At 51.3% G+C, this 13,535-nt stretch overlaps 2 protein-coding genes across 2 annotated transcripts, besides 1 other annotated feature; both read left to right on the top strand.

Moving 5' to 3' along the window:
- Window positions 1-447: 447 nt before the first annotated feature.
- rat1 (5'->3' exoribonculease Dhp1) lies at window positions 448-3,845 on the top strand (the record flags this gene model as incomplete). The annotated part of the gene is made up of 5 exons (XM_001264384.1): window positions 448-754; window positions 816-1,093; window positions 1,142-1,267; window positions 1,325-3,132; window positions 3,191-3,845. The coding sequence occupies 5 exons, from the start codon at window positions 448-450 to the stop codon at window positions 3,843-3,845; spliced, it is 3,174 nt and encodes a 1,057-aa protein (XP_001264385.1).
- Window positions 3,846-4,588: 743 nt separating this feature from the next.
- NFIA_011760 (pentafunctional protein ARO1) lies at window positions 4,589-9,423 on the top strand (the record flags this gene model as incomplete). The annotated part of the gene is made up of 3 exons (XM_001264383.1): window positions 4,589-9,262; window positions 9,309-9,353; window positions 9,406-9,423. 3 exons carry the CDS (start codon window positions 4,589-4,591, stop codon window positions 9,421-9,423), a joined length of 4,737 nt encoding a protein of 1,578 aa, XP_001264384.1.
- Window positions 9,424-10,490: 1,067 nt separating this feature from the next.
- Window positions 10,491-10,520: a microsatellite.
- Between the last annotated feature and the right edge of the window lie 3,015 nt (window positions 10,521-13,535).

Here is a 13,535-nt window from a genome sequence, read left to right as displayed (position 1 = left end):
GTCTGACAAAATAAGATTCACAATTCCAATTGCGTTGTCATCACCACAATACTGTTGTCATTTCCGAGATAACAGCTGTCTGCTGGCTCAAACAATTGATGCCAAGGGGCCGCTAAACTCCGGAGCCGCGTCAAGAATAGCGCCGAAATCCCGCCTTCATCTTGTCGCAGAGACTTTCAGACAACCATCCTTTCACTGAAGACCAATCGGTTAGGTCTTGTCTTCGCATATTGTACTAGTATCAGATATTGGACGCCTGATCTTGATGCGACATCATTAAACGAGGATAAAACTACATATCGTCCCGGTCGTTACTGATCCGCGACAAGGAGAGGCTAGTGTTCGAGAAAGCTGATGGAGCGCATCAGCAACTGATGAATCTCAACCTTTCTTCTTCATAAGTTTACACTTTTTTTCTCATCATAGCCATAATCTACTGTCGCCATAATGGGTGTTCCGGCATTGTTTCGATGGCTCTCCAACAAATACCCCAAGATCATCTCCCCGGTCATTGAAGAGTTGCCATACGAAATCAACGGCGAAGAAGTTCCCGTTGACACTACTAAACCAAACCCCAATGGAGAGGAGATGGATAATCTCTATCTGGACATGAATGGTATTGTCCATCCGTGTACCCATCCTGAGGGCAAGCCGCCACCGGCGAATGAGCAGGAGATGATGGTGGAAATCTTCAAGTACACTGACCGCGTGGTGAACATGGTCCGTCCCAGGAAGCTTCTGATGATCGCTGTTGGTATGTGACCAGGCTATTCTGATTCTCTTCGATTTTCGACTAACGTCTATCTCTTCTATAGATGGTGTCGCGCCGCGAGCCAAGATGAACCAGCAACGAGCACGTCGATTCCGATCGGCCCAGGAGGCGAAAGAGGCGGATGAAAAGAAGGAGGAGTTTCGCAAGATGCTCGCTAAACAGAACGGCAACAAAGTGGACGAAGAGTTACAGGAAGAGGTTGTCAAGAAAACATGGGATAGCAATGTCATTACGCCAGGAACGCCGTTCATGGACATTCTCGCTGCATCTCTTCGCTATTGGATTGCTTACAAGTTGAATACCGACCCAGCTTGGGAGAAGGTACGATATTTCGGCGGGTCTAATGCGAACGCTTGCTAACTACTATAGCTTAAAATCATTATTTCGGATGCGACTGTGCCCGGAGAGGGCGAGCACAAGATCATGGAATTTATCCGATCACAAAGGGCGGCACCCGAGCACGACCCGAACACTCGCCACGTTATCTACGGATTGGTGGGTTATATACACTGCGCATTACCCGATGCATACCGCTGACGATATGTCTTGTAGGACGCCGATCTGATCATGCTGGGTCTTGCTACCCATGAACCCCATTTCAGAGTATTGCGTGAAGACGTCTTCTTCCAGGAGTCTCGGGCACGAACCTGCCATCTCTGTGGTCAACAAGGTCACAAGGCAGAGGAGTGCAGGGGTCAGGCGAAGGAGAAGAATGGGGAATTTGATGAAAAGCAAAAAGGTTCCTCTCTCAAACCATTCATCTGGCTCCATGTTTCCATCCTCAGAGAGTATCTCGCTGCCGAGCTGTATGTGCCGCAACAATCATTCCCCTTTGACCTCGAACGGGCTTTGGATGATTGGGTCTTCATGTGCTTCTTTGTAGGAAATGACTTCCTGCCTCACCTACCGTCATTAGACATCCGTGAGAATGGTATAGATACTCTGATTGCAATCTGGCGCGATAACATTCCCGTCATGGGCGGGTACCTGACCGAGGATGGACATGTCGATCTGAAGCGGGCTCAGCTCATTCTGCAAGGACTCGCAAAGCAGGAAGATGCCATCTTCCGGCGCCGTAGACAAGCAGAGGAAAGAAAGCTCGCCAACGAGAAAAGACGGAAGCAGGAAGCAAAGGCTCGGGAAGAAGAACGAGCCAGAAAGAGACGAAGAAGCTCCCCTACTTACGAGCCCATGGACTCGCCTGTCGGTCACCGTGCTCCCCGAGGTGGTGATGCAGCGCCGCCGAATCAACTGGAACTGATCACCCCCGGTCGAGGGGAATTGTCTCGACAGACAAGGGAACTCACTCACAGCATGGTAGTCAATCGCGGCGCTGTTTATCGGGCCAACATGGCAAATAAGAGCGCGGCTGCCGTCTTGAAGAGCAAGCTAATGCAGGGCTCTCAAAGTGGTCAGGATGGTGAGGAGAAATCTGAGGAGGCCACGTCAAACAATGATGAGCCGTCACAGGATCAGACGGATCTTACGGAGCAAACTTCGCCATCGGTCCTTGGCAAGAGAAAGGCCGATCTCGTGGAAGAGGACACGGAAGCAGGAACTCCAGGCAGAGACTCGCCTGCTGTGCCTGTTGCTGCCAAGGAGGATGAGCTGCCTCCCGACACAGTTCGTCTGTGGGAGGAAGGATACGCCGACCGGTATTACGAGCAGAAGTTTGGCGTTGACCCCCAGGACAAGGAATTCCGCCACAAGGTTGCGCGGGCATACGCCGAGGGTCTCGCATGGGTTCTGCTGTATTATTTCCAAGGATGCCCGTCCTGGACTTGGTACTATCCGTACCATTACGCTCCTTTCGCCGCAGATTTCGTGGACATTGGCGATATGGAGATAAACTTCGACAAGGGAGTGCCATTCAAACCATTTGAACAGTTGATGGGAGTTCTCCCTGCCTCCTCCAATCACGCTATCCCCGAAGTTTTCCACGACCTTATGAGTAACCCAGAGAGTGAGATCATTGATTTCTATCCGGAGGATTTTGCTGTGGATTTGAATGGCAAGAAGTTCGCTTGGCAGGGTGTTATTCTACTGCCCTTCATTGATGAGAAGCGGCTACTTGCCGCCATGGAAAAGAAATACCCGCTTCTCACTGAAGACGAAAAGCTCCGCAACAGCGTGGGACGAGAGGTGTTACTACTTTCGGAGGCTCATCCATTGTATCAAGACCTGGTGGCCAATTTCTATTCGAAGAAGCAGGCCGTCCAAAAGTACAAGTTGAACATGCGTATAAGTGACGGTTTGGCGGGCAAGGTCGAGCGTAATGAGGCCTATATTCCTCATAGCTCTCTGCCATCGTCACTCGAGGAATATGGCATGCCGAGTTTGGAGGATGATCGGTCCTTGACGTGAGTCTCTCTTCTTACCTGTCCCTTTTTGTACCTGGCTAACGAGTTTTTGCCCTAGTGTGAACTATGAAATCCCGAAGTCAAAGCACGTTCACAAGTCCATGCTTCTTCGAGGAGTCAAATTCAACCCTCCGGCGTTGGATAACGCAGATATCCAAGCAGTCAAGCACAAGGCTCAAAACTCTGGAAGGTCGTACGGCGGTGCCCCTTTGCGCGGCGGACATAGAGGCGGCCGTATCAACTATGCAAGCGACAGGCCTAATCCTTTCGCTGCGCATCTCGACCCTGGTTTCGTACCGCCCGTCCCTGGTAATGCTGGTGGCGGTCCTATGATGCCTTCGGGCTGGGTCCCACCCGTTCCTGGGTCCGCTGGCTTCTCCAGAGGTCCTCCCCCTCCTCCACATGGAGGAATGTCGGGTTCGCATCATCGGCCTCCATACGGGCAAGGACCCGGTCAGTACCAAGGCAACCATGGCCAGGGCGACCACTATGGTCAGAGCCAGCAAGGATACTATAATCAGTCCTCATATTACAACCAGTCCAATCAATATAATGGCAGGTCCTCCGACCATGGTGGCAGCGGAGGATACAGAGGCGGCGGAGGATACCATCGCGGAGGTAACTATCGCGGAGGCGGCGGTTATCGCGATCAGCGCCAATATAACCAAGACCAGTACTCCTCCAGAAACTCAGGTGGATACGGTCGTTACTGAGATCTGATTTGGTGGCTTTTCTACGTCTATGAGTCGCACCACTATCCGATGAGGTACGTTTCGGTGACCGCGGATTTGACTGATACAACTGGGACACGGAGTTCAGCTGGCGGAATGGGAAAGAAATTAGTATCGTATCAATACATTAGAAATCATACTTTTGGCAGTAATTGGAAATCTGACATTTTTGCACGCTTCTTATCTCATTGCTTCCTTATAAACTAAATACAAGTATGAGTATAAATAATGGCGTAATCTCGCAGTCAAGTCACTGTGGCTCAAATTCTTGAGTACCTTGCCGTAGAGTACACCGAAGGAGCCCTTACCGCCGCGACATCGGAGCGGGAACGGTGAGTCAATCTGGGGATTTCTGACTTTGACTTCCACAGGTCAGCACTCCGTTGAAATCCTGGTTCTTCCCGATCATTCAATACTTTGAGCAATTGGTCTGATACTGGGTCCATTTTCTTCGGTCGCTCCCTTGCTGCTTTGCTCTTCGCTTGAGTTCCCGGCCAAGCTCCAGATATCTATCCCATTGCCCCGCTCAAAATTTCCCCGACTTCGTTTCTCCGGTGCTGACTCTTGTCTTCTTCACCTCACTCAGTAGCTAGTATTGGTCCCCTTGGAACAAACGTAAGGGCGGCTTGCGACTGGACACAGAATGCAATAGAGAGACGAAGGCCGAACTGCCCCCGAAAGTGTTGAATTCCATTCCTATTGCTATCCCCTCCCTCCTCTCTACCATGACCGGACCCACGAAAATCAGCATCCTGGGCCAGGAGAGTATAGTCGCTGACTTCGGTCTCTGGCGCAACTATGTCGCCAAAGACCTGATTAGCGGCTGTCCCTCTACAACCTACGTCCTGATCACCGACACGAATATCGGATCGATCTACACCCCTGGCTTCCAGAAGTCCTTCGAAGAGGCCGCCGCCTCGGTCTCTCCCTCTCCCCGCCTGTTGATCTACAATGCTCCTCCAGGAGAAGTTTCCAAGTCGAGACAGACAAAAGCAGATATTGAGGATTGGATGTTGAGTCAGAGCCCGCCATGCGGCCGAGATACTGTGGTTATTGCGCTGGGTGGAGGGGTCATTGGAGACTTGACAGGTTTCGTCGCTGCGACCTATATGCGCGGTGTTCGCTTCGTACAGGTTCCTACTACGCTTCTGGCTATGGTGGACTCCTCGATCGGTGGAAAGACGGCTATTGATACCCCCTTGGGAAAGAACTTGATCGGCGCGATTTGGCAACCGTCAAGGATCTACATCGACCTGGAATTCTTGGAGACTCTTCCCGTCAGGGAGTTCATCAACGGTATGGCTGAGGTTATCAAGACAGCCGCCATCTCTAGCGAAGAAGAATTCACCGCTCTCGAAGACAATGCCGAAACTATTTTGAGCGCTGTTCGCCGTGAGGTTAAGCCGGGTCAGCGGCGATTCGAGGGGATCGAGGAGATTCTGAAGGCGAGAATCCTTGCGTCGGCGCGTCACAAGGCCTTTGTCGTTTCGGCGGACGAGCGTGAAGGAGGTCTGCGCAACCTTCTGAACTGGGGTCACTCGATCGGTCACGCTATTGAGGCTATTCTGACTCCTCAAATCCTCCATGGAGAGTGCGTTGCCATTGGTATGGTCAAGGAAGCGGAGTTGGCCAGACATCTTGGTATCTTGAAGGGCGTTGCCGTGGCCCGCATTGTCAAGTGTATTGCCGCCTACGGCTTGCCTACATCTTTGAAGGACTCGCGAATTCGCAAGCTGACCGCCGGTAAGCACTGCTCTGTTGACCAGATTCTTTTTAACATGGCCTTGGACAAGAAGAACGACGGTCCCAAGAAGAAAATCGTTCTCCTGTCAGCCATCGGTCGCACTTACGAACCACGGGCTAGCGTTGTGCCGAATGAGGATATTGGCGTCGTTCTTGCCCCTAGTATTGAAGTGTACCCTGGCGTATCACCGGCCTCGGAAGTGGTTTGTGCGCCTCCGGGCTCGAAGAGTATCTCCAACCGAGCTCTGGTACTTGCCGCTCTCGGTTCGGGCACTGTCCGTATCAAGAACCTGCTGCATTCCGATGACACCGAGGTCATGCTGAACGCCTTGGAGCGCCTTGGCGCTGCCACCTTCTCCTGGGAAGAGGAAGGCGAAGTCCTTGTTGTCAATGGCAAAGGAGGTGCTCTTCAAGCTCACCCTTCTCCGCTCTACCTGGGCAACGCGGGTACAGCATCGCGTTTCTTGACCACTGTCGCAACCCTTGCCACTGCCAGCAGCGTCGACTCAAGCGTTCTTACCGGCAACAACCGCATGAAGCAGAGACCTATTGGCGACTTGGTGGATGCCCTGACCGCAAATGGTGCGCAGATTGAGTACGTCGAGAACAAGGGCAGTCTGCCGCTCAAGATCGCCGCCTCAGGCGGGTTCACCGGTGGCCAAATCAACCTCGCCGCCAAAGTGTCGTCTCAATATGTGTCCTCCCTGCTCATGTGCGCCCCATACGCTAAGGAGCCTGTGACCTTGAAACTGGTGGGCGGTAAGCCCATCTCGCAGCCTTACATTGACATGACGACGGCTATGATGAGATCTTTCGGCATTGATGTGAAGAAATCTACCACTGAGGAGCATACCTATCACATCCCTCAGGGACGTTACATCAACCCTGCAGAGTACGTTGTGGAGAGCGACGCCAGCTCCGCCACCTACCCCTTGGCGATTGCCGCAGTCACCGGCACCACGTGCACTATTCCGAACATTGGATCCAAGTCTCTTCAAGGCGACGCTCGTTTCGCCGTTGATGTTCTGAGACCCATGGGTTGCACTGTGGAACAGACCGACACCTCGACCACCGTTACCGGTCCCGCCGACGGTGTCTTGCGGCCTTTGCCCAACGTCGATATGGAGCCTATGACTGATGCATTCCTTGGGGCGTCGGTTCTTGCGGCCATTGCCAGAGGCAAGGACTCGAACCACACAACTCGCATCTATGGTATCGCGAACCAGCGTGTCAAAGAATGTAATCGCATTAAGGCCATGCACGACGAGCTTGCCAAGTTTGGTGTCGTCTGTCGGGAACACGATGATGGACTTGAGATCGACGGCATTGACCGTTCCACCCTTCGGCAGCCGGCCGGCGGCGTTTTCTGCTACGATGACCACCGAGTTGCGTTCAGCTTCAGCGTTCTTTCTCTCGTTGCCCCTAAGCCTACGCTGATTCTGGAAAAAGAGTGTGTGGGTAAGACATGGCCCGGCTGGTGGGATACTCTGCGACAGAAATTCGCCGTCAAGCTCGAGGGCAAGGAGCTGAAGGAAGCCGAATCTCCCGTTCTCACCCGTGCCGAAAAGGCAAGTGCGTCGGTGTTCATTATCGGTATGCGTGGTGCTGGAAAGACCACAAGTGGAAACTGGGTTGCGTCTACGCTCAAGCGACCCTTCATTGATCTCGACGACGAACTCGAACGCATAGAAGGCATGACCATTCCGGACATCATCAAGCAGCGTGGCTGGCAAGGTTTCCGAGATGCCGAGCTTAGTCTTCTGCAGCGAACGATGAAGGAGCGCCCGACCGGTCATGTTTTCGCATGCGGCGGAGGAGTAGTAGAGATTCCTGAAGCGAGAAAGCTGCTTATCGATTGGCACAAAACCAAAGGAAATGTTCTGCTTATCATGCGCGACATCAAGCAGGTGATGGCATTCTTGAACATCGATAAGACCCGCCCGGCTTACGTTGAGGATATGCTGGGAGTGTGGCTGCGCCGCAAGCCATGGTTCCAGGAGTGCAGCAATATTCAGTACTACAGTCAGCACGCCAGCGCAGGACTTCCCCGGGCCTCTGAAGACTTTGCGCGTTTCATCAAGTTTGTCACAGGACTAGAGGACAGCCTCAGTACCATCAAGAAGAAGCAGCATTCGTTCTTCGTGTCGCTGACTCTTCCTGACGTGCGTGGTGCGGATCAGATCTTGGAGCAAGCATGTGTGGGCTCTGATGCTGTTGAACTGCGTGTCGACCTACTGGAGGATCCAGACTCGGCGAACGGCATTCCGACCGTCGATTTTGTTGCTGATCAGATTTCCTACCTGCGCAGCCGTATTACACTGCCCGTGATCTTCACCATTCGCACGAAGGGACAGGGTGGTCGGTTCCCCGACGATGCTCATGCGGAGGCGATGCAGCTCTACCGGCTCGCTGTCCGGTCAGGGTGCGAGTTTGTGGATCTCGAGATTGCTTTCCCAGATGAGATGCTGCGCGCGGTTACTGAAATGAAGGGGTACTCGAAGATCATCACCTCGCACCACGACCCTAAGGGCGAACTTTCGTGGGCAAACATGTCCTGGATGAAGTACTACAACAGGGCGCTCGAGTACGGCGATGTGATCAAGCTTGTAGGTGTGGCTAGGAACCTCGATGACAACACGGCTCTGAGGAAGTTCAAGAACTGGGCCGAAGAGGCTCACGACGTGCCACTGATCGCAATCAACATGGGAGGCAACGGGCAGCTGAGTCGCATCTTGAACGGATTCATGACACCAGTATCGCATCCTGCTCTCCCGTTCAGGGCTGCTCCGGGCCAGCTGTCTGCGACAGATATTCGCAAGGGCCTGTCACTGATGGGCGAGATCAAGAAGAAGCGCTTTGCCCTCTTTGGAAGCCCCATTTCCGAGTCCCGCTCGCCGGCACTGCACAACACTCTTTTCGCCGAGATGGGACTTCCCCATGAGTACACCCGGTTGGAGACTGCCAATGTCGAAGATGTCAAGGACTTTATCCGCGCTCCCGACTTCGGAGGAGCCTCTGTGACGATTCCTCTGAAGCTGGATATCATGCCCCTACTTGATGAGATTACTGCGGAGGCCGAGATCATTGGTGCCGTGAACACCGTCGTGCCAGTTTCCGATGGTGAGGGCAAGCCGCAGCGGCTGGTCGGTCACAACACCGACTGGCAGGGCATGGTCCAATGCCTTCGTAACGCGGGCGCCTACGGAGCCGACGGCAATGCCAGTGGTCTTGTGGTGGGTGGCGGAGGCACATCCCGCGCTGCCATCTACGCTCTCCACCATATGGGCTTCTCTCCCATCTACATTGTAGGACGGAACCCTGCCAAGCTGGAGAGTATGGTCGCCACCTTCCCGACCGGCTACAACATCCGAATCGTCGAGGGCAACGAGAAGCTGGAGCATGTTCCCCATGTTGCGATCGGCACCATCCCCGCCGACCGGCCCATCGATCCCGGTATGCGGGAGATCCTCTGCCACATGTTCGAACGTGCCCAGGAGGCAGACGCCGACGCCGCCCGGACGATCGAGGGATCCCCTCGCGTACTGCTGGAGATGGCTTACAAGCCGCGGGTGACGGCGCTGATGCAGCTTGCTGTCGATGCAGGGTGGACTACTGTTCCTGGGTTGGAGGCCCTGATCGGGCAAGGAGTACACCAGGTATGTTGATCGACCTGTACAGATGGACATTACTGATGGAGTACAGTTCCAACATTGGACGGGTATTCGCCCTCTCTACGAGCGTGCACGGGTATGTTGTGACTCTTGTTTACTACGGCTCAATTATGCTAACATGCTCGTAGGCTATTGTCCTGGGTTGATCGAAAATCTGCGAGGGAGAAGAAGCCAAAACACTTCTTGTTCTTGGATATTGTCTAGAAAAGTACGTTTACTGTGCATAAGACGCGAACTGAAGCGTTCCTTTCGGGATCTATATCAGTTGATATTGTTCTATTCATTTTAAGCATTATACTTGCATACACCTAGAATCCAACACCGTAGTGTAGATGCAAATACTCTAGTCATACAAACTGGCTATCTAATTGTCAAGTCAAGACCAAGATTGAAGTCGAGACTAATTTATCGATAGCCATATACACCAGATAGTGGCCTGTTCTGTTATGGAGGCTCAGACACTCTTTCGAAGAATAACTGTACTAATATTAGAACTAGTCCCACCCGACCATCCATCGACCTCCACAAACCATCCACTGTAATCGTGTATCTCATTCATGTCTCAAGAGTCTCAAATATCCAGCAAATCAACATCAGAATCTATCATAGTCTCCTAAGTGGAAGAAAAACTTCTATAAAAAAACCCTGATAATGCACATGCATGCTTAGTGTTGAGTAGTAGTCAAGTCTTGCTGATCAGATCTCGACTCTAACCGAACTGTCCGAACGCGGGTCGAGACCCGATCGGCCCAGACGGGTGGATGTTAAGACAGTCAGTCCAGACCATTTCAAATTCGTTTACGCAGAGTATGCGCATGAGTCAATTTGATTCTGTTTTCACTCAATAGTAAATAAGTCATTTGATTTTGGTCATAGGAATGGTGTGATCTTAGTCGAAATAGTGATTATGAGGTGGACAGTTGAGAGAGCAGGTGACCGGCCATGTGCATGTCACGCGGTCTTGCTTCCATTGTTGATACTCTGAGAGACACTGATCAATATCATGACCTGGATATCATGACTCGAAATCCTAGTAGGCTAGTACAGGGTAGAGATTGGTAATTGCTATTGTTATTGCTATTGCTATGCCTATCTATTACTGCGCTCGGATCTCCGTGATCCAGACGAAAAGAACCAAGTCCGAGTTTCTCCATGAAAAAAATGAAGTAGGCTCAATCCGGAAATTCGGGAGATTTCGTATTCGGACGGTAGTCAGATTCAGATTCGGATTCAGATTCAGATTAGCAGGCAAGCAGGTGAGATGTAGTGCTGATGCTGGGTTATTCTTCGGAGCGCGAACCACGGTGCCGTGTTACCGACGGTGCTGAAGGATCTACCGGGCCGAGGGCCCCAACTGAGCCTGTGTACTTGTAGTTTCCACTGGTTAGTTGATTAGTTACTTATCGTTATCTTGATAGATAGCGATAGTATGTAGTACTGATATTAATGGTCTATCTACCAGTGAGAACGGTGATCTTGACACAGGTTCAAGGAACAATCGGCTATTCTACCTCCAATATTTGTCAAAAAAATACGCGGTATAAGACACCATTATTAATAATATGCTTTATCCTATTCCTAATGATAGCATGAAAAATTTTCACCGGCCGATATCACCGAGGTATACTCCGTACTCAGTCATCCAGGCCAATGCATTCCCGTATACAGAGCATGCACAAGTGCAACCACCTTATCGCTAACGTCCATCTAAACGAGCAGCCATGCCAGAAAAATTTTCTCCTTGGCATCCCTAGTCCAAATCTAACTCGTGTAAGTCGCAAGTTAAACTGCAAGAAAAAGTTTCTCAAGAAGGAAGCGAGTCCAACAGGAATGGACGCATTGACGCTACCCATGCATGGCCAAATTTAGACGGGGCTTCTAGAAGGCCGATGGAAAAAATTCTTTAGCGCTACGGGGGAACCGAGTCGAATCCTCCGGCTAGGATTTTCCGGCCCAAGAATGGAATGGAGGATGCACGAGAGTAATGATAGCCCTATGTGCAGTGTGGGAGGGCTGTATTGTCATGCGCAATACGCAGGTCTCCTTCGGTTTGATTACCATATTTGTATTACCGCGTTTCTTACCAACAGCAACACCAGCTCCCTTGCTGATGGGTCCCAACAGCCCCACCAAAACCGAAGATCCCTCACCACCGACGGATGTGGCTGTGCTCGGACAGCTGCATGTCAGCGAATCATGTCCGCAAGCCCTCCCATCTGCAAAGAAACCTGCAGCAACAGAGGGGTGGGAAAATTTTTTCCTTCGCTGCGTATGCACATTTCTGAGCTGTCTGAGGTTCGAGGGAAAATTCCATGTGGTTTAAGGTGCTGACTGTCGGCTAAATCGATCTAATCCTTGTTATTTGGCACCACCAGTGTAACCTCTTCACTCCAGCTTGGGTAGATGGATGAATAATAGGTATATTCTCGGTAATATCACGGTCATCAACTGAGTGGAAAGCACTGTAGTTGAATGCATGCTAGATCCATTCTAGACTGTCATGGAGAGGTTGAAATGAGTCAGTAAATCACATGCGTACCCCGGATTCGACCTCCAGCTAGAGAGATAATCATTGCAGACAAGTCAGAAAGAGATAAGCAGCTGAGAGTCTCGACTTTCCGGTTCACCAATCGCAGGTTCATAATGGGAGAAGCCTAGACATGCAGAATGAAGGCAGATACCCACTGCGTGAGAACAAGACCCGCCGGGGTCCATCCGGCCGGAGGCCGAACGAGTCAACGATCCAGGTGCAGGTGCAAGACTGCAGGTAACAAGATTCGAGACGCTAGACTCCATCTTGACCTTCAGGTGTCGATTCCGAATGGTTCCAGGGCATGAGGGCAGAGCATCCACTGTCCAGTCTGCGTTATCTGACGAGTCAACAACAGCACTCGTGCCAGTCATGCGCGGCCAGTGCCCGGTTGAAGGGAAGATGAGCCGCGTACGCGGATTCTGTTGGTCATGGACATGCGCGTCGAGTAGAGTGAGACACAGGCAGCCAGATTCTGATTTTATGTACTTCAGCTGAAGTTGCCACTGGCTTCAGCTGTCAGTCATGATATGCGTGGGGAGCCATGTATCTCTGGGTCTGTCACTGGAGGATTACCGTTGGCTACAATTGCATACTGGACACTTGGTCTTTGCGTAGCAAATCGGCTAGACTAGGCACTGTGTTGCTATAGGCCGCTATCCTCCTCCGTAGCGAGGTACTCACTCGCATCCTGATCTGCCGATATTCAGCCAACAGCTTTCTGATATCTCAACAAAATCGACTGAGGATTTGCATGTGATAAACCAGGAAGTTATTCGTCTTTATAAATTAATTAATAGTAACGAATCAACAGAAAACTATGGTTAGACTCTCTTCTTCATGGTATGACTCTTACATCGTTCGACGCCAAGTGGTGATATTGAACAAGATCATGATCCAGGTCAGATGACCTTCCACACAACGCAACTAGTACTCAATAGTCCGTAGTACCATGGGAGAGAAACAATCAGCTGACTTATTCAAGTACTGAGCCTCGCAAGCTACAGAGCATTAGCTTGAAAAGTGATCTTTCTACAGACGATGAATGCACTTGAAATGCTCATGTGCTGCGAACTTGGCCGGCCGAGTAGTTCTGTGTACCTCGTAGATAGAAGCCCCGAAAAGTCCGCCGTCCAGTAGGAAATGCCGAGAGCCGGCATGGTGGAGCTGCTGAGTAGCTATCTCCGAGTCTTTTCCGCTTCTCCATCGCCTGTTTCTGCACACTTGCACAGTCCAGCAAGAATATTATTTTATTCTTCTAATCATGTGCTGACAATTGCTGTAATCGGCATGGAACGCAGTAGATAGTACGCAGTACTGCCAGACGATTCTCTCGGTCGAATGTTCGTAGCTCGGCGAAGTCCGTATGCGTCCACATTAATAATCATGAATAGTGTAACTACATCCATACCTTTGGACACTAGCCACATGTCTGTGGCGCAACATGTGGCGTATGCTTGGTTGGCTCATTAGGCTGCGGAGCTACGAACAAATCAAACATGCCTTACTTGAGAACTTTCCCTTCTCCCCTCCCTAGAACAAACGTTTCTGATTAGTCGATTTACACGGCCCTACCGTTTGTGCATATTGTCAGGGTCCTGCCTTGAAACCACACGAGATCGGGATCTTCAACAACTGCGTGGACAGGAATGCATGGCTTAGCCATGGCAGCTCGTCATTGGTAGCCTTAGGATCAGAAATGGGAGGATCGTCAGTCTCATCCAACTT

Source organism: Aspergillus fischeri, genomic scaffold (assembly GCF_000149645.3).
Source record: "Aspergillus fischeri NRRL 181 1099437636249 genomic scaffold, whole genome shotgun sequence".
Classification (NCBI taxonomy): Eukaryota; Fungi; Ascomycota; class Eurotiomycetes; order Eurotiales; family Aspergillaceae; genus Aspergillus; species Aspergillus fischeri.
The sequence above is the reverse complement of the archived record's forward strand: the minus strand, read 5'-3'. Positions and strand labels throughout refer to the sequence as shown.